This window comes from Phyllostomus hastatus, unplaced genomic scaffold, assembly GCF_019186645.2.
Source record: "Phyllostomus hastatus isolate PE091 unplaced genomic scaffold, TTU_PhHast_1.1 phas_scaffold_755, whole genome shotgun sequence".
In the NCBI taxonomy this organism is placed as follows: Eukaryota; Metazoa; Chordata; class Mammalia; order Chiroptera; family Phyllostomidae; genus Phyllostomus; species Phyllostomus hastatus.
This window is the reverse complement of record NW_025334039.1, coordinates 10,767,398-10,788,259: the sequence shown is the minus strand read 5'-3', so window position 1 is coordinate 10,788,259 and position 20,862 is coordinate 10,767,398. Positions and strand designations below refer to the sequence as shown.

General features: G+C 53.3%; 1 protein-coding gene across 2 annotated transcripts in view; it reads left to right on the top strand.

Annotated features, from left to right (window-relative positions):
- The window catches only part of ELK3 (ETS transcription factor ELK3), a 65,112-nt gene that overhangs the window by 20,130 nt on the left and 24,120 nt on the right, over positions 1-20,862 (top strand). For both annotated transcript variants that reach the window (XM_045826547.1, XM_045826548.1), the window contains exon 2: positions 7,417-7,625. In XM_045826547.1, the coding sequence (XP_045682503.1) occupies positions 7,419-7,625 (207 nt within the window). In that variant the 5' untranslated portion in view covers positions 7,417-7,418. The remainder of the gene's footprint in view (positions 1-7,416; positions 7,626-20,862) is intronic.

Here is a 20,862-nt window from a genome sequence, read left to right as displayed (position 1 = left end):
TGGCCTGCGAACCAAAAGTTCACCAGTTTGATTCCCAGTCAGGGCAGAAGCCTGAGTTGTGGGCCAGGTCCCCAGTAGGGGGTGTGCGAGAGGCAACCCATGGATGTTTCTCTGCCTCTCTTTCTCCCTTCTTTATCCTCTCGCTGAAAAATAAAATCTTAAAAAAAAAACCCAGACAAAGTTGAACACAGAGAATGAGGGTGGAAAGGACCCACTCAGAGACAGTCAAAGTGTCTGTCTCCCTCTGTGCGTCGGTTACCCTGTGTGAGTGCGCCCGTGTGGGCTCCGTTTTCAGCTGTCATAAGCAGTGTTGTCCTCCTGCCCCCCACCCCATAACCCCGGTTGTTCTTTTAGAAAACTTTTCTCTTTTTGACCCAACAGCTTTCACCTACTTGACTCCCCTCCCCTAGCCCCAGGGCACAAGGGAGACCTGAGCAGAACCAGGGGAGGGAAGTGTGGGCACCCACGAGCATCTTTGCTGGGGGCCCGGCAGCTTGGGGTCTCAGGGCGAGCATTGAAGGAGCTGGTGTTTCTTACGTGGGAGTCTGAGCCTGTGCTCAGGGACCTCAGTCCTCTGCAAGAACTGAAAAAAATGGTTCTTCCCTGAGGAGGTTTCTCTGTTGCTTAAAAAGCAACAGTAAACATTTCAGTGGCACTCACTGTGTGTGCAGTAGAGTTCAAATGCATTGTTATTCCCTTACAACAACCCTGGATAGGCCATATACCTTTTATTATCATCACCCCCATTTTACTTAGGAGAATGTTTACCCGAAGTCCCCCAGCCGGACCGGACCAGTCCTTGTGTTCGAACATGGAGAGTCTGGCTCCTGAGTCTGCTCTGACCCACGGTGCAGCTTTCTGAAGAGACAGAAGGGGTTCACTCTCCCACCCGCTGCAAGTGGTAGAAAATAACTTCAGTGAACACCTGCACTAGTGTCTACACTCTAGAGAGAACCCCTCTGCATGATGTGCCTCTCATTTGATGGAAGCAGTTTTACAACCCTATCAGTCGTAGGGAACTGGTAGCAAACTAATGCTTGTCCACAGACCCGCCAGTTCTGCTCCATGTCAGAAGGTTCAGCGGACCGCTCTCCGCCCGGTTTTGTCTGATTCGCGCATTCATTCCGGCGCTCCTGACTTATGAACGTCTCTGTTGTTTGCATTCTTTTTTTGACTTGTTATAACATCTGCCTGGTTCCTTCCAAATTAATGGGTAAAATTAAACCTTTAACCTGTCTTCATTTTTGTAGCTGTCGGGGAGCCAGGATCTCACCCAGTTTGAAAATTATTTTTTAACAAAGGCACGTCTCAACTCTGAGTTTCTCAAAGAGGCCTTCCGTGACCTCTCCTGCTCACCGCCCCAGCTCCCACCCCTTCACCCGCTCCGGTTGCATTTTCCCATAGAGCTGTTCTTCCCACATACTGTGTTGTTTACTAGTCTCGTGTGTGCTGTCTGTGGCCCGACCTCTCCCTGGGAAGGTAAGCTCCGTGAGGACAGTGATCGTAGTCTCTGTTGCTCACTGGTGTGTCCCAAATACCCAGAGAGTGTTTGACTTAAAATGCACACTCAAAAAAACTGAGAGAAGTGGGGCGATAATGAAGTCTCTACAGTGTAGAGCAGTGTGAACACGTTTTACTCAAAAGAACCGACCTTACTCAGTCTTTGCCATAATCTTTTGGCGAGTGCTGGGTGCATTTGAACAGAACGTCATCCATTGTGTGTAAAAGTAATCATTAAGTGGGTGGGGGGGCGAGGAATGTGATTTAGTCGTGAATTTCACTTTACCGACCTATGAGAATTACAAACCTTGAGAAGTTTATCTCCAGTTTTTTTGTTTATATAGAAGTGAGAGCATAATAAAGATTTGTAATGAAAATAATTTGCCAACACGGGGAACCTATTAATTTTTCCCGCTGTGGAATGTGTATTATTCAAGTTGGGCACCCTGTTTAGATGATCTGTGTCCCACTGCAGCGAGAGTGAGGGTATCAATCACAGCGGGAGAGAAGCCAGTGCGGCCAATAGCAGGGCGTCTTGCTCTCTGGAGCGGCCTGGAGGTGGGCCTGCTGCCTGCTGGGACAGTGGAGATTGGTGGCTCCCACCTGTGGCAGGCGGGACAGCTGAGGCGGAGTGCTAAGCATCCTCCTGTCAGAGATGTGATGCCTTAGCGTGGGCCTATCCTCTCAAATATATGCATGTAGAGCGTGGTTTTGCATGCAGAATGGCATTACGATACCTGATACATTCCAAACGGGTCTGGACGGCGGAGAGGGGAAGAGAAGCATCTTCTACAAACAGAAGTTTGATGTGGGGGTATATTTTTTTAAATCACTTATAGCATTTCTTTCATGTGTTCTATGTGTCTTAAGTGGAGAGTTTTAAAATCAGTTCAACAAGGTTAGGCTGATGAACCATTTTAATTTAATGCAGGCCTCTGTTTGCATAATATTATATCAATCATGAATCTTTCTTAAGTATCAACACTTTCTCGAACTTTTTATTTAATGAAGCCACAGGACTCTCTCAATTACTCATACTCCTTAGAATGGCAGCCAGACACAGTGGATTTTATTACACTTCCGTGTTCAGATAAAGGGGTTCGTTAAGGAATTGATTTAGGAGAAAAACCACTTCGTTTTTTTTCTGGTGAGAGAGACGCCCTGGGACGGATTTGCTGAACTCGCTCAGAGTTGGTGGCTGTTGGGAAAGCACGCTCCGCAACCGCGGAGTTCGACTCCCTCTCGTTCAGGGTCCCAGAGGGACCCAAACGTGTAGCTGGCCGAGGTGCAACAGCATGGGAAGCGTGGTTGTAGGTAGAGACAGCAGTGCGAATGACGAAACTTAACCATGAATATAATAAATTTAAGATGGGAACGAAAAATGAAAGGCGTACAGTGAGTGCCCTTGAATGGGGAGAACCCCAGCAGTGCTGTCAGCTGGCGGCCCCGCCCTCCTGTCCCCCTGCCCCCCCCCCCCCCGCACCTACTATATTTTGCCGTGTATAACGCGCACCCATGTTTTTTGTGTACATTATACACGGGATTATTACACCCATGGTATGTAATCATTCTACCCATGTATAATGAGCATCCTTATTTTTCCTTTTAAAAATTTGGGCAAAAAAAGAGCTCTGGCTGGCGTAGCTCAGTGGATTGAGCGTGGGCTGGGAACCAAAGTGTCCCAGGTTCAATTCCCAGCCAGGGTACATGCCTGGGTTGCAGGCCATAACCCCCAGCACCCACACATTGATGTCTCTCTCTCTCTCTCTCTCTCTCTCTCTCCCCCTCCCTTCCCTCTCTAAATAAATAAATAAATAAATAAATAAAATCTTTAAAAAAAATTTGGGCAAAAAAGTACGCATTATACACGGCAAAATATGGCACTCACGCATTTCAGCCCCACAGCTGGCTCTGGCCAGAGGGTGTGGGAGGGCCCACAGCTGTCTTCGGGGCCCACTGTGTCCCAGGATTACTTCTGCCAAGTGCAGAAGGGGGTGACAGATGTTTGTTGATGTCATTATGAGCTCACAGGGAAATATTTCTGAGACTCATCTCAGAGCAATGTGTGGCTGGGATTTCCAACAGTGAAGACTTGTGTGCTGGGCGGTCCCTGAAACTGGTGGACCAACCAGGGTGGAGGGGCAGCCGAAGGGAGCTGGAGCAGAGGAGAATGAGGCCCTCAGCTCCAGGCGGGAGTGGCTCGATGCCTTAGTCACTTCCGGTGGAGCGGTGTTACTCACACTGAACCCTTCTGAGTAACCTCGGTCCTCAGTTGCACCCTGGCTGTGACACCTCAGCCTGGGAAAACTGAGGGGAAAGGAAGGGATCGTTCCCCAGCCCGCCAGCCACCAACCAAGCTCTCTCGGCCTCTGAGAGTTTGCAGGGCAGCTCTCTGATTCCTGGTTCACAACCCTGTGCCCTCTTCCCCCTGGCCCAGCTCCTCTTTGCCAGAAGTCTGGGAGGCCCCTGAGCTGAGGTCCCCACCTCCACCATTTGCTCCCCTGAGTTTTCATTTCTACTCTTTTACCTCTTCATTTTCTTTCCCCCTTTCCTTCTGCCTTTGCCTGAGGCCACGGCACAGCCCTGTGGCCATCACTCAGCCCACTGCAGCCCTCTGAGTAAAGATGCGGTCAGCCCCTCCCTCTCTGTCTCCTAGAATCCTTTTTGTAAAGTGGTGATGACTGTAAATGTAAGCTCTATAGACACTGCACCCCAGTGGAGGGAGACTTTTTTACAGCGAGGATGCAGGACATTGTAATAGTCCCTGTTCGCTGCAGTGGTGCCAGGGAACTGTCCCCAGACTTGCTGGCTTACTACGGTGTTCATTTTTCTCATGGGCTGGCTTCAGAGATGCTATTGCATTGGCCGAAAAGTCCGTTTAGGTTTTTTTCTGTAAAATAAAAGACACGTTTTTCATTTTCACCAATAACTTTATTGATTTGGATATTTTAAGTATGCTGGCTGTCTCCCACTATTGGCTTCTCTTGGGTAGAGATCAGAGGTGCTGCTAAACGTCTTCCAATACATAAGACAGCCCCACAGCAAAGAATTATTTGGCCAAAAGGTCAGTAGTTCCAAGAAATTCTGCAAACCACTTTTGACACATTCAATCAGTCACAGCACCTTCTCCATACACTGCACACATTTTTTTTTGCATTTCAAAAAATTTTTTTTTGCATTTTGCATGGAGTTCTTATGTTTCCTGACATAATAAAGGGTAATACGCCAAAAATGTTGCATATTTTTGGTCATCTTCAGTGTTAAAATGGTTACACAAAAATTCACCAGTTTTGGTAAGTTTTTTTTTTTTTATAAATGCACACTGATATGACAGCTGTCACAATGCAATCTAACAAAATTGTTTCAGATGCAGTTAAAGTCAGCTAAGTACGCTACTAGAGCCATCTTACGGAAAAAAACCAAACTAACTTTTTGGCCAACCCAATACTTCAGACTGTGGGTCCTGACACTTGGCTCCAGGCTTGGGGTTGAGTTCAGGCCAGGTCCATGTGTTACATTTTGGGGCAGCAGCGTCACGGTAGTACCAGGAGGAAAAGTACAAGCACGGGAAGCCTCTTCCACCAGCATTCCCTTGGCCAAATCAAAGCACATGGCCGAGCCCAAACTTCAGTGGGAAGAAAGCACCCCATCCCTTCTAGTGCACTGTCGCACGATTACGTGAAGGGGGAAGGAGGGAAGGCCTGAGAGCATTCGCCCAGTGTGCCACGCAGGTCCTGTTAGGTGTGGCTGGAGAGCCTCGCTCCCATGCACGTGGCGGGAGCACTGTGAGAGGGGATTGCAGGAAACACCGGGAGCTCTGAGGAGTCCTGGTTGGAAGGAGCACTGAGTATAAACGACACAGAAATGTTTCACTGTCCCCCTGTCCCATCTGGAACACAGTGCTTCATGTCCACTGCAGCTGGGGGAGGAGCAGGTGGCCTACCACTTCCCTCAGGTCCCTGGACCCAGACCTCCAGCCCCCCTGGCAGCCTTCTGCCCCCTGGAGCAGTTTCTACCGAGCATCCCTTTCAGGTTTCAAAGATATTTTAAAGGTTACTGTCTGAAGTGTTTGGCCAAGAAAACGCCAAAGAATTTGAGACAACTGTTAGCAATTTTTAGTGCCAGTGATGAGAAGAAAGTTTGTGGCTCATCCTCCAATAATTGGGAGGGGGGTTTGTGTGGGGAGCTGGAGCCAGCAAGCTGCTGCGTATCGTGGCAGCCACGCTCAGAAGACTTGGGAGAGACAAAGATGGTTTTGACCCAACAACGAAACAATTTAACGTCTCAGACTGTGTGACCATGATGGGGAAGGTTGGTCTCTCCTTTAGAGAGCCATGATTAAAATGCCGTATGGGTATTTGGAGAACATTCCTAATCTGCTTTCCTTTAACTGAGAAACCCATGTCGTTTGGAGAAATAAGGAAGCGTGTTCCTTTGGCTAAATATGTGAAAGGGAATGAGGAAATGAATATTTATTGGATGGCTAGGTATTTTCACATCTGTTCCCATGTGGAAAGGGAGAAAAATTATTTGTCAGTCTGAACGCTGTCCCTTTAAGAGGAGTGTGTGAGAGCCGTTGTAGAGATGCCACAAGTATTGGTCCAGGTAACTCTCCCAAAGCAACTATTCCATCTTCTCTTCTCCCAGGGGCATGAGCCGTTTTCACTGTTCCCTTGTTCCAGTCACCCCTGGCTGCCTCCTAGGACTTCACTGTCCCCTCATTGCCATCAGAGTTCTTTCTGGCTTTGTCCCCAACTCACGGCTTGCCTTTAAAGCTTCTCTTCTTACCAGAAGCTAGTTTCCCACCTTCTGTTAGTCCCTGGCTTCCTCTGCCCAGCACTGGAAGGCCACTGCGTCTCACCCCCGTCCAAACCCAGCACACGTCACGTGTCCCGTCGGGACAGTTGATCACAGGTGAAGCTTTTGAGTCCGGTCCAACCACCTCTTCTTTCCTAATTTAACCAGTGTTGATGACAGAGGTGGATTATTATTGTGATTATTACTGCCATTATTATTGCTTGTAGCCTCAGTACCCACGGCTGTGGGAGTCCTCAAATGTCTGAAGGTGAGAAGCCACCTGAGGGAGTGGGGAGAAGTGTCCCTGAGAAGGCCCACTTGAACTGGGTCCCCATGAACGAGTAGGAGGTCACCAGCCTCCAAAGCCAGGGAAGAGTGTTTACAAAGTCCACACCGGAGTCAAAGGAAGAAGATGGCATTTGGTAGGCTTTCCTCTCCTAGTGGAGAAAGTGTTCCCCTTTCTGCACTGTGACAGTGGGGTTTGACCTGCAGCCTGACGAACACGGGGGAAGGAAGACCTCTCCAAGTGGCAGACATCTGTCAGCTGGGTGCGAGCTGCACTGGGGCGTCGTGCTGGGTTATCACAGCGCTGGGAATACAGAGAGTGATCCAACCACGTCCCTTCCTCGGCGAGTTCATCCTGTAGTTACACCGACTGATGTGCTCCAACCTCATTACCTCAAGCACCCACACAAATGCTCTTATCAAGGGGTTCAGCTTTCATAGCAATTAACCGACCAGAGACTGAGCACCACAGGAGTTGGTGGGATGGGTGGGAACAGACACTAGTGTCAAGTGGAGAACCATTTGTATGGGGGTTAATTCTACAAGTGGGCCGTTCATGAATCATTTTCTCACTTTATTTCCATTGTAACCCTGCCACCCGAGGGAATGTGTGTTGTGAATGCGAGGATCACAGGGCTTCCCCATAGTTCTTCTAAATTATGGCAGTTTCCAAAATGCATTCAGAGGGCTCCCGGCTCGGTGTGGCCTGTTGGGGTGGACGTGAATGTGACTTTAGCAGGCTCCCCAGTGGGGAGGGGGGAGCTGAGGCTCACCCGCAGCCCTGCCCCCGGGCTTGATGTGCACTGGCGCTCTGACCGGCCCCTTCCTCCCCAGGTATGGAGAGTGCAATCACGCTGTGGCAGTTCCTGTTGCAGTTGCTGCTGGACCAGAAACATGAGCATCTGATCTGCTGGACCTCCAACGATGGTGAATTCAAGCTCCTCAAAGCAGAAGAAGTGGCCAAACTGTGGGGACTCCGAAAAAACAAAACAAACATGAACTACGATAAGCTGAGCAGAGCCCTGCGATACTATTATGACAAGGTAAACCTTTGCCTTACCTGGGGCTGTCTGGGAGGTGGAGCGCCCCCTCCGTATCTCCTTGACGAAAGCAGACAACTGGGTGCTGTGAGCAAGTTGGAAAATCAAATAGAGGCAATTTATGTGGTTTTGGTGGTGGGTTTGTTTTTCTTTTGTTTGTTTGTTTTTGAGAAAAACTGTCAGATTTTTTTTTTCTGGAAGCCTTTTGGGTGTTGCTGCGAGTCAGATTTTATTCCCTCTGCATTTTCATCTGTGGTAGCCGTGCAACTTTGCTAGCAACAGAACTTAGATGTAAGGAGGTTCTGGGGTTTCCCTCGTGGGTAGTTGCTGGGGTGACAGAGGGAATGGTAGAATCTAGAAAGTCTGTTTATCTCATCTGGGTTGTAGTTCACGCACGTGGGCCTTTCCCAGTGGGGAATGGCGGCGTGGGCAAGTCACGCCACAACTCAGTGCCTCTGTGTCCTCATTTGTAAGACGGGACCCTGACAGTTCTGGCTCGGGATGGCTGCGAACGAAGACTGAGTGCTGTTACGTGGTCAGTACGTAAAACAGTGCTGGGCACGTGGGGTTTCCAGCTTCGTGGGAAACTTCCCTAATCAAGAGAAAAACGATTTTCCTTTTCAAGCCACAGAGATAAGTCCGAGTGCTTTTGTTAAGTGATAACACAGCATCGTTGCCAAAAAGCCGGAACAGCTGGGGTGGGTTTTCATGCGTTTCAGGAAAGGCCGTTCCTGTGCCTGCTTGGGCGAAATTACTGCTATTCAGGGACACGCACTGCAGGCCTGTGGCTGTCGGTGTTTCTGTGTGGCTTCGTTGTTGCTAAATGTTTAGCCTCATAGATGTAAAGAATTAGAGTCCTGATAAAGCTTAGCCTCTGTTCTGGTTTTACTGTTCACATCGAAAGGTGAACTAGAAACTGATTTAAATATCAGTTCCTGATGTATATTTAGCGCCTCCCTTCTGCCAGCCTCTTTGGAATTCAAGACAGAAGGATTACACATTTCAGGAAGTGGAGTCATCATTAATTATAAAGTGTTCTTTCACGTGATCGTAATTGCATATGATTATGTCATGGAAATGTTAAAGGTGCGTCCCTTTAATGTGGCAATTACTTAATCCTGGCTCAGTGTAGAGTCCTACGAAGATGTGGAAGCCCTCTTTGAAAATGGCCCTGTCTGAAAGCCCGGCAGATGGTTTGTTGTTTGGCATTTTCACCCAGGTTCTAAGTTGCACAATGGGAATTGGGAGCCTCTGAAGGAAAACAGTCATCTTGTCTGCTGGCAGAGTGCCTGAAAGCCTGGCTGTGAGACTGAAAAAAACAAAACAAAACCCATTGTTTTAAGTTAAGGTGTCAAAGAAAAGGAGCCCTGCTGCCCCAGTGGCTGTGACTCGGTTTCACCTCTCCTAGCAGCCGGGGCGTGGGGGCTGAGGATAGTGTGTTGTCGGCCAGACGGGAGCAGGACTGGAGATCCTGGGCCGGAAATGACAGGAAGAAACTGGCAGAGCCACTGCTGTGCAGACCACACCTGGCCTGCTGTGAGCACATTTAAAGGGACAGCAATTTCAAATTCCACCACCCAGCACGTTTTGGTATATTGTGTCTAAGATGCTGTGCTGAGGGCTTCCTCTCCACTCCCCCTTGTCCCTTAAACTACGATAGCCCCTGACACAGCCCTGCCGGCATGGCCTCCCTTCACACAGGAGGATGCGGCTTGGACACAAACCCTGCCCGAGCTCCTGCAGCCAGGAAGCCGCAGAGCCAGGGTGCCCACGCTCCAAGCCAAAAGGCCACACCCTGCCTCCCGGGCCTTTCCTGTCTTTTGCCTCTGAACACCTGAGCTCCAGGGAGGCCGTCAGGCAGTGCAGGGTGAGGTGTAACCTCAGACCTTTTCTGTTTGTTGTCGAGCACTCCAGCGCTGAAAAATCCCTTGTCCACTGGGTGTCAGGTTGAATTCAAGGCCTGGGGGGCCTGTGGCCGGTGTGTCCTGCTCCCTGAAATGGGCCCTTTTCTCCCCTGCTGGGGCTGAGCTGGAGGCCTGGCCCCATGACCTTTGAGCAGCCAGGTGGCACTCACGGCAGGAACACCTCTCGTCCTGTGTGTCTTGCAGGCTTGGCCACCAGGAGGAGGTGCCCTGTGTCCTTCCTCAGACACATGTACTCTGTGCACATGTGCGAGTACACAGTACACAAATGCGCAGACACACTGTACATGTATGTACACACAGCTGTGTTCATCTTTCTCAGGAGGTGTTGTCAAGAATGATCATTAGAGTCTTGCTATATAGTTCAAAGTGAAAAGAAGAGGGAGGAAGAAGAGGAGGATGAAGGAGAAGAGAGACTAGGGTGAGAGGGGTGGAGGGGGAGCAGGAGCAGGAGGGGAAATGGCCAGAGAAGGTGACAGAAGGTATCCTACATTGAACACTTTGGATGGATACTTCTTCCAGTGTTTCCAGGGCTGCTCTGTGTGTAAAATGAACCATACAGAAGTGCCGGTATCTGACCGTTTTTGACCCACAAAACCAGAGGGGGTCCTTGTGAATGTGAAGTCCCCGGACACATGGGCACCCCTTGGGGCGCCCTACTCCGCACCACTCACGTTTTCCAGTTACCAGTTACCCCGCACTCTGTGCCTGCCATTCACGCTCCTCTCTGCCCCTCCTCCTCCCCCTCCTTCTCCTCCCGCTCCCCCTCCCCCACTGACTCTCATCCTGATGCAAATTAGGTGACTCCCAACCTTGACAGCTGCGTTCTTTTTCCCTGTTGTTTTTTCTGTCATTCGCTCGCTAGCATCTCTTCGCTCTTGGCTGAAATTGTACATCCCTTGGGTTGTCCTAATAGGGAAGTTTTCCTGCCGCCGCGGACAAGCACGAGCATATCATTATTTTTATGTGTTATACGTTATATTTTTAGCTCATTCCAGAATGCTAGAAATGGGCAGAGAGAAGAAGTGGAGAATGTGTGCAGGAGGCATCGGAGAAGAATCAGAGAGCCTAATGGTGTCAGGTTGGGGCTGAGGCTCGTTAGTCATTGTTCCTCCAGAAATTGCCCCCTCCCTCGTCACAGGGAGGTGGTTCATGGCATGAACTCCGGACTAGAGTGTCTGGGTTTGAATCCAGCTCCAACCGTGGGCGCTTTGCCTAATCTCTCCGGGTCTTGCTGGGCCAAGTCCTATCTGGTAAATGGGTGTCATAGAGTCCCTACCACGGGGTCGCGCTGCGGATTAGCTGAGTTAACACATTCGCTGAGAACAGTGCCCCAGACACGAGGCTACACGGGATTAGCCAGAGTAATAACAAAGATGGTGCTTTCCCTATCGCCAATTTGAAGAGTTCAGACAGGTGCGGAGGAGCAAAGCAGGAGCTCTGTCCCGCCTTCCTGCACAAGCGCACACGGAGGTGATGGCTCTTGGCTCCTACGAGCCATCAGGAGCACTTGGCTGTGCTTGTTAGCGGCTGAAGAAGGATGGCCACAAATTCTTTACCCAGTTGCCTGTTTTTATGTAAATAGGGTATTCTGAAAATTCCACTACTGTGATGCTTTAACATTTAAATGACTCTCCCATTTAAAGGGCCCTCACCCCTCTGAATCAGAGCACTCACTTTTCTCTGTAGCCGGCCGCAGCAGGTCTCTGTCCTCCCTGAGTGGCCAGCATGGGCCCCGACCTGGTTAGAGCCTCATGGGCCCGTGGTCTCTGAGGCGAACGTCCCCTGTGGGAAAGTGGGCATCACGACAGCACCTTCCCTCGTCAGCTTGTGCGGGAGTAAATGCCACCGTGTGGACACGGCGCTTTGCACAGTGTCCAGCCCTCGGTAGCACACACTCAGTAGATGCCCCTTGTCTCTGCCATCGGTGTGTATGGAGCTTGCTGCACTGCACTCGTGCAGCTGTCCATGGAGCTGGCCGCCTGACAGAGCCGTCCTCGCCATGGCCTCCCGGCGACCCACTCCTGCCGCTCGGGTGCCTGGCGTGGGGGCTGGCGCACACCGTGGACCAGTGCAAGTGGGGAACACCACGAAGTGGACACTGCCCAAACACATGTTGCTGAGATCAGCGCTGACATTAAATAAGTGTTAAAATGAAAAACAAACACAACGTCACTGCCGTTTGATTGCTGGACAGTATTCATTTCCTCGGGCTGCTGTAACAGATGACTACAAAGCGTGCAGCTTACAGCAACAGAAACTCACTGTCTCACGGTTCTGGGGGCCAGACGGCCGAACCCCAGGTGTTGGCAGGGCCGCTCTCTGAGAATCTGGGCGGAGTCCTTCCTTGCCTCTTCCGAGCTCTGGGGTCCCACCTGGGCTGGTAGCTGCATCTCTCCAGTCTCCGTCTCTGTCCACATGTAGCGTTCTTCCTGTGTTTCCAAATTTCCCTCCTATAAGGACACCGGGTCTGTTGGGTTAGGAGCTCTCCTGTGGCCTCATCTTCAATGGGTTACATTGGCAAAGACCCTACTTCCCAAGAAGGTCGTGTTCATAGGTGCTGGGAGTGAGGACTTCGACATTTTTGGTGTGTGTGTTGGGGGGGGCATACTTCTACCCATCACATGCGCATATATTTCATATACTGCTGGGTTCTCATTTAGCTTTTTGAAATTACACACAGAGGGAGAGCCTTGGAGATGGGGGTTTGACCCAGCAAATCCTGGAGGAAAACCGCTCCCCACGACCGAGACAGCAACTAGATTCCACAGCAGACACGACCCTAGGTTCTGTGACAGGCACGTCCCCGTGTGCCTACCCTGTGCCAGGCACGTGCCGGGTCCCCAGGGAGGAACCACAGGTGATGACGACGAGATCTGTGTCGGAGGGATTCAGAGCCTCTGGGAATTCGGCACTTGACGACTCAGACGGGAAGAAGAGCTGACCCTGGCGGCTGCCATGCTGGATTAGCAATGGCCGAGACCTGGCGTTGGCCTCGGAGGCTCCTTACCCGTCTGTGCTTCTGGGGGTTGCTGCCCATTTCCCACGCACGGGGAAGGCTGGAGGGCGGGGGGCGTGCGGCGGAGCACTGCCGAGGACCCGCCTTCCCCACTCATGGGTTTTGAAGAGGCTGCTGGGCAGACCCAAATAAATCCCAACAAAGGGCGACACCCAGCCCCAGAGGCAGTTTGTTGTCTGCCTGGGCATGGACGGGAGGCCCCTGTTTAGCTTGGAAACCTGCAGCTGGATGGGAGGGCACCTGGGTCTGAGCCTGTGGGGGGCAGGGGCCGGAGCTGGTAGAGACCTAAGTGGGACGTTCGGTCTGTGCCCGGGCACTCCGAGGTCACCCCCCACCCAACAGCGGCTCTCGGTCTCAAGCCCAGGGCGATGGGTTTGTTCACTGTGGCTCTGGCTGTTCGAATGTCGAGATAGGGTTAGTTTTTTTCCTTAGGTTTAAACCAAGTCTTCCAGAAGGTGCTCTTATAACCTGATAAGAATCTCTTTCAGAGATTTTTGTTGGGGAACAAATGAACAGCTGTTCTTCGCTCCTTAACAGCACCAGGCGGGCTCGATGTTCCCTCTCTCGTCCTGAGGGTGCTCAGGGGGACGGGAGAGGGGCCGCTGCCCAGAGCACGCCTGTAACTGGCCCCGATGGCTGCCCGCACCCCTCGTGGGCCCGGGTCCTGGGTGGTTTCAGTTCTACGTCCATCTCCAGTGGACACGGCCCTTTCTTTCATCTCTGCCCTTTCCTCCATCCTTCCGCCATTCCTTCTAAGACAAACCCCCTTCCCTTGAGTGGCTCAGCTGCAGCGCGGGAGGCAGACATGCAAACCAACTGTAATAGGTCACGATGTGGAAAATGCTAGCTGCGCCAAGACACTGATTCCAGCACCTTCCTGGAGAGGTGGGGAGGGAGGGAATGCGGAGAGAAGGCCACCAAGGGCTCAAGACACCGGACCCAGACCTGGAGAAATGAGAACGGCTGGCCCAGGCTGGAAGAAGCTGGGAGAGGATCTACGGAGAAGCGAACAACATGTGCTCAGCCAGGGAGGCTTTGGACTCACCCACCGCGGGGCATTTATTTAGGGAATGAGGGAGACGGGGGTTTGGAAGAGTCCGTCGGGCACCGAGTGTGGCCCGCGCCGTGCCGAAGAGTTGGAACTTAATGGCGAGGGCAGCAGAGAGCTAATGAGGGGCTTACTCGAGGGAGCACCACGGTCAGATCAACACTTGAGAAATACAAGGCTGTCTCTTCTGGCTCTTCTTGGCACCAACCGTGTCCCTGGTCTTTTGGGCCAGCTCCCACAGATCTCTGCTGGCTGACTTGGTGCTATCCCACCTCCAGCCTCAGGGCCTGCAGGCCCCTCTCTAGGGCTGCCCAGAGTGGGGAAGGGGAAGTGGGGAGTTGGCCTCTTGCATACTGCCCGCACCTGCCTCCTGCTCATAGACGCTGAAGCCGCGGACTCTCTGGGTTGCTGCAGCAGGACACCTGGAGGCTTACACCATTCATCGTCCTGTTCCGTCCAACAGGCTCTTGTCCTGGCTGTGAACATTCATCCCAGGAGCAGGCGGAAGGTGTTGCCGGCTCCCCTCTCATTAGGAGATTGAAATGTTGATGCGATGAAAAATCCTCCTGTCTCCACAGCAACCTCCCAGCTCATCTCACAATGTGCCGAACAGTCTTGATTTAATTGGGAGGGGGTCGGGGGGAGAACAGTCAAGACAGAGTCACTGACAACATACTCCTGGAAGTGGGGTGCCTCCTCTCCTGAACTGAACGGAACAATTCGTTTTAAATTGGGTGTGCAGTGACGACAGGTAACTGTTATTTTACACCTGATATCAACTGCCTGTGCCAAGAGGCCTGGCCCTGGCAGAATCTTTTTAATTCCCCAAAATAAATTTTTCAAAGACAAAATGACATGGTGTGTATCAGAGTGGAAAAAGAACCAGGGTCCGGCAAGCATTTGTAGCCCAGAATTTTCTAGAACCTGTGTATTGGTTGCAAAGAAGACCCACCTATTCTAGACTCCATTCGGGGGTGTTCTGTGTATCGCAGGCGCCCTCTGTGCCCAGCCCTGGGTCCGAGTGTGGAGGGTCTGCTGCGTTTTGTTGGGTATTTGTTTTCCCCACTCGCGTCATGTCAGCAGCTCAGGTGGTTTGAAGGAAAACAGTTGCCCGCTGGGCTTTGTCTGGCAGCCAGGGCGCCTCCGCAAGATTTTGGTCCTGGAAGCTGCCTAGAGGCCTGTCGGGTAGCTGATGGCCTCGTGGAGGTCCTCCCGTCTGGTGCCATGGCCTGGGGAGAGAGCAGCTGGCCCGAGGGGGCCAGGCTGCAGGTGGCGGACACTGCATATTGATCGAGGATGCTGCCTGTCATACATAGGCTCCCCAGCCTTCCTCCCCGTGGCACTCAGTGTTCCCCCAAATAGGCAGTTGCTAAGAAACGCCCAGAGTCTTGGGAGTACCTTCGGCACTGTTGATGAGGCTGCTGTGCTCAGTACTCAGCTGCCAACACTCTGCAGCCTGGCCAACTCCACTTACGTCAGACCGAGGGCCAGGCCCACACCGGTTTGCTGGCGGCATTCACGTTCCAGCTTCTGGGCTTCTCTAGCTGCAGGAGAATTTAGTGGTTGTGCTGACACACTGACAAAAGCCCTAACATTCTCATGGTACTACCCACCGTCCACCGTCCACCCGTAGGCCCAGCTGCCCCTCCAGGCAGCCTGCTCCCCATCTCCCTCCTGGGCTCCGGTTTATCTCGGATAAACAACTGTTTATCTCAGTCCCCGCCCCAGGTTTGTGACGTCAGGAGGAGAGACGCACCCGTGTGGAGCGTTGTGTCTTCAGCCGGGCCCTGTGCACAATACACCTATTGACTCGTTTATCTAGCACGGGAAATGCCTGTCGTCACGGTCGGCAGTGGGCCCGTTTCAGAGGCGGGAGTACTGAGTCTCAAGAGAAGTTCAGTAACAGATTCAAGACCAAGTCACGTAAGCAGCAGGGCTTTCCGCCTGGGAGTCTTGACCCCAGAGTCGTGCTCAGGATTCTGCAGCTGGAGGGTTGCACAGGTACAGAGTCGTGGGTCCACCCGCCCTGCGGCCCCACGTTCCCGACAGTGCCGGTTATCACCCCAGGACTGGCAGGGGGAGGACCCCGGCCCCTCAGTGTTTGTTGTTCAGGTGACCGTGGAAAGCTTCCTGGCGGCCTTCTGGGAGCCAGCTGAAAACAGGAGGCGGTGGTTCTGGAGGCCCCAGGACACCCCAGATTTCCGGGTGTCCAGATGACGCTTCCTGAAGAAAACCAGATGGGAGCGCGGCACCCTGTGCCTTTGCGCCTCCCAGCTCCCTGCGGCCTCCAGGAAAGACTCCAAACTGCCATCGCCATCTGGGCCCCCCCTCCTGCCCCGCACTGCCCCAGGCCGCCACCCTCAGTGCATCCGCTTGGACCTCGCCGTTGCCCTGGAGCTCCCTCTGCCTTTCCTGCCTGGCCACCCAACTCCTCCTTGGACTCCTCTGTTGCTTCACCTCCGCCAGCTGCCGCCTGCACTGGGTGTCACCCCTCCACTGTCTTCTCCTGCTGTCACTGTGCCCACCTCCCTGACGGGGCGCTGGGCTTTCTTCCCATCCCAGCGTCTCTGCAGCGCTGGGGCCTGCGGTGCCCAGCAACGGCAGGAGGGGGCCCTGTGAGCGAGCAGACACGCTGCTCCCTAGCGCAGGAGGAGGTGTGTCATCTCAGAATGTCAGCTCCGGGAAGCACCTAACCAACCGTCCGGTCCCGCCTGCCTCTCTTTTAGAAAAAGTGAGGACCCGAGGGGGAAGGTGGTTTTTCAAGAAAACCGGTGGCAAAGCCAAAGCTGGGATGAGATCACACTCCCAGATCACCTGCCATCTGCCAGGGTGGCAGGTGGCCGCTCAGAGCTCATTCTTGGCAACAGCTCTGCCCGGCAGGGAGGCTGGAGGAGGACACGCAGCCGGGGGAGCAGTGTCCCATTTTATTTTATTTTAAACACTCCAGAGGCCTTCGATAAAAATACCCGTGGATGTTAGAAGGGAATCGGGAGGGTCCAGCAGGGGCAGAAAAATGCTGCAAACGTCCAGCCTGACCCCCTGGGCCGGGAGTCCTGCCAGGCTCCTGTCATCGTGGACGGGGAGCCGGGGAGCCGGTTCCCGCCGCAGCCTAGCGGTGCCAGAGAAAGAGATCCCAGCCCAAACCACAAGGAAACCTCCCCCGGGAGCGGGCCAATTCCGAGACAGAGCTGGAGCCCGTCCTTGGCAGCACACTATTCTTAGAAGTTGGAAGTGGGGTGAGAGTGGGGGTGTGTGCATGTGCGAATGTGCACGCTCCGGAATTAAACTGGAAGCCCGGGCCTCACCGAACACAGCGCCCACAGCCCCAGGACGGCAGGCCAAGCTCTCGTCTCAGGGTGGCAGTGCCTCCTGCCCTGGCCACCGGGGCTGGAACAAGCCGGTTTAAAGGTGCAGGGTTCCGGGGGCTGCTGAGACAAAGCACCTCACAGGAGGTGTGGCTCAGAGCAACACACACACATATCCTCCCAAAGGGCTGGAGGCCGGAGGTCCAACCTCGGGGTGTTCAGGGCCCTGCCCCCTCTGGAGGCTCTAGGGGAGGGCCCTTCCTCGCCTCTCCAGCTGCTGGCGGGTCCTGGGAACCCTGGGCCTGTAGCTGCACTCCTCCAGTCTCTGCCTCCTGCGGCCTTCTCAGTGTGCTCTCCGTGTCCTGTCCTCTCTTAAGGGCACCAGTCGTGGAACTTAGTGCCCACCCTCTCTCCAGTTTGATTCCGTCCCATCCTCCTTAACTGATCACACGTGCAAAGACCCTGTTTCCAAATAAGGTCACAGTCTGAAGATCTGGGTGGATAGCACCCTTCCCCTCTCCACCGAGAGGAATGGCTACCACAGGGAGAGGCAGCTCCAGTTAGTAACTGGGTCCAGGGAGCCCCGCAGGGCGGCAGGGGCGAGGAGAGCAAATTCCCACAGCAAATTCCTAGCAGAGCCTGGGGCTGCCAGCCGGCTGCCCCGTGTCCCCTCGAGTCCCGAAGGCTGGGAATGACAGGAGGCAGGGCCGCCACTGCCCTGCCAGCACCAGCCCCAGGCTCCTCCAAGGACCGAGGCTGGATTCACTCCCTTCCCTGCTCCCCTCAGAGCCTAGCAAGGAGCCTTCCTTGTGAAAGCGTCTTGACCGTCTGTTGAAAGAGTGTTTGCTTGAGCATGACTCCCACAGCGAGTGCTTGTTCTAACTTCGGAGAGAGGACAGTCGGGTTTTGTGTCAGGAAAGAGTGAGTCAGAGCCTGGTCTGGCAGCAGACCCAAAGAGGAGCTGGCGGAGGGTGTTGGCTGGGAAGCTGGCGGCCTGGACACCGGCCTCGGCCGCCTGCTGGTTTGTGAGCTCAGCTTGGAGCCTGGGGCTCCCCATCTGTAAGGTGGGTACCCACGTGCGGCGAGGCTTACGAGAGGTGATGTGTAACCCTTCTGTAAACCGTGAAGTCAGGGACCCGTATGAGGAATTTAGATTCCTTGAAGGCAAAATAAAATGGAAAGGCAGTGCTGACATGATGAGGGTGCTGTACAATGACCTCGTTGCTTGCCAGGCGAAATCCCACTGGGTCGGGCTTTGAGGACCAGGACGCGCTGGGCGCTGACATAGGTTGTTCTTCTAGAGAGCAGCTCCCCCAAGAGGTGTTTTCAGTTCCCTTACACAGGCAGGTATACTGAGGGCTGTGGAAGTTCAGTACCTTGCCCAAGGTCATGTAGTAAGTAGAGAAGCTGGGATGTGAACTCAGGCCAGTCCACCCAGTGCTGGTTCTACTTAACATCTGGCCCAGCAGGGCTGTGGGTCTGGGCCTGGGCCCTGTGTGAGCAGCTCTGCTCGGGCCAGCGGACACTGAGAGGGCTGGTCCGAGCTCCCTGTGCTGCCCCCAAACAGGCTGCTCAGGAGGCCCGGCCATAACCGGGCTGGGTACGTGGGCATTAGCTTCCCGGCTTTTCCCCGTCACTCTTGTCTCTTGGATGCCACTCACCTAGAGGTGGACTTCTGATGCCCAGTCTGCTGTGGTGGGACCGCCACCAGGTCCCTAGTACCTCGTGGGAAGTCCAAGCAGGCCCCTCCCTCACCTGCAGGCGGGCAGAGGCAGCTCTATTTCTGGCTAAAGAACAGGTCTCAGAAAGGCCGGCCTTCCTGCCCAGCTTCTAGAAATAACCGTTCTGACAAGGACCATGCTTCCTTCACCCAGAGCTGTTTTCCCCAGCTCTGGGAAGCCGTGTGCGGCCACCCCACCATTACTCTGGAATGCAGAGCCCTGCGGCTCCGGCGGGCGGAGCTGAGCAGCAGCCTCTGGGCGAGAGAGGGGCTGCGTTCTGGGGTAGGGGTGGGGGTGGGGGTGCCAGAACCCAAGGGGCTTCGGTGTGGGCTCCGCAGAGCACTGGGCTCAGACTTCAGCTCCACCAGGTACACGCTTATCGAGCCTGCTTCTTTTTCTTACAAAAAAAGTCTTAATTTGGTAAGTCATATTAAACACGTTTTAAAAGTAAAAATGCATATAAGCAAAAAAAAAATTACAAATCAATGGAAAGCTTACCACTGTTCAGTTTTATTACACATCTTTTGAGTTGACTTTTCTTTCTCCTTTTATTTAATAGACAGGATGGGACAAAGGTCGGCGTGCAGTTGTTTGTACAGAAAATAATACATTAGTTAAATCGTAATACAAGAGCAAACTGTGTTTCACGTACTCACCACCGTAAACCTACTTTTGCCCCGCCCTGTATACTTATTTCATGAAAACAACGGAAGATGCCACGCATTCACGCCGAGTTTTTGAACCTAATGTGTATGTAAAGATGTGGGACCGTGTTCGCAGTGTGTCCTCCTCCGACACAGCTGCATGGCGGTGGTGTTCCGTGGGAAGGCCCCCGCCCCGTATTTAACCCACCTCTCCGGGGTGGGAGGTTGGGTATAACCTCACTTCCTACCAAGAACCGCGATCTCTCCTTCTCTGAAATGCGGTCGTAGTGCCCGTGCTGCGAGGTGCGTGTCCTGTGCCGCACTCCCCCGTGCCGGGATCCCAGTGGCAGGCTCCGCACTGCCGTCTGCAGGGGGCTGAGCCCAGGCTGGGCTGCTCCCTCCTGCCTGGGCAGGCGTCTCCTGCCTGACAGCCGTCGGAGAACAGTGGAGAGCAGCCGGGCTGTCTGGTGAGTGTCTGCGCCACGTGTCGGCTGGACGTGGGGGTCGGTCTCTGCCGAAGCCGTCATGGCCTCTGAATGGAACACGGGGACCCCACGATGATTCACCTCTGCTGCCCCCCATCAGAACTGCCCCCAACCCCCAAATTAACTGGAGCGTGTGAGGTTGTCCTCACGCTAGGCATGGCATACTGCGAGCCTTGTGTCTATTTCTTGTCTGAATCCAGCTAAATGAAACGTCCCATTCCCCCTGCTTGGTGGAGATGTGGACACCAGACATAACTCTGCCTGCTGTGCACCTCTCACCACCCAGAGCTGGGGATAAAGCAGGAGGAATGTGCGCAGCCTCCTAAGAGGTTTAATTTTAAGTATTTAGCTGTCATTCGAGCTGACGGGGTGACTTTATTTTTGTTTAAACACAGGTGTAAATGTAATGATAACACTAAGAACTGGTAAATACTGTAGACTTTCCATGTGTGTCTGTCTTGAGCCTTCTGCTAGCAGCTTTCTGAGGATTGTCTCCCGTGAGGCAGGTGGTGTAGGTCAGCACCCACGTGGTAGATGAGGAAACCGAAGCACCTGGCTGCTAAGAGACAGAGGTGGCATTTGGGCTCAGGCAGTGACTCTGGAACCGTCTTCCCAGTGGCAGCCCTCGTGCTGGGTGAGCCTCGTGCTTTGTCCCCTGTCCCCAGCTCTGCTGTGAGTGCTGGGTTGAGGAACGGCTGGGCGGTTTGCTAGGAAATCTGCACGACCTCTGTTTGCTTCTTGAGCTGTTGACTTTCTCAGCTTTGAGAACAAGATAGGAAAGTTGCAAAATCAGAGGACAGGGGTCCTGGGTGCCCCCAAATGGTGAAGGATTAAGGGGGAGCTGCTGTAGCCAGACTGATGGAGACCCTGTGCTCGCCTGGCTTCTGCTGGGGTAGGGGCAGCCCCCGGGGAAGATGGGGCCCTGGGGAAAAGTGAGAGCTAGGGGAAGAAGTCTGAGCACGGGAACGCCCCTGTGTGACTTCCACCAAAATTGGGGTGCCGGGCCAGAGCCAACACACAGTGGTACCTGCCCAGTACAAAAGAATAACTGAAATTACAGTTCATTAAGCTCTCGTAAGGAAGTACGAGGTTACAG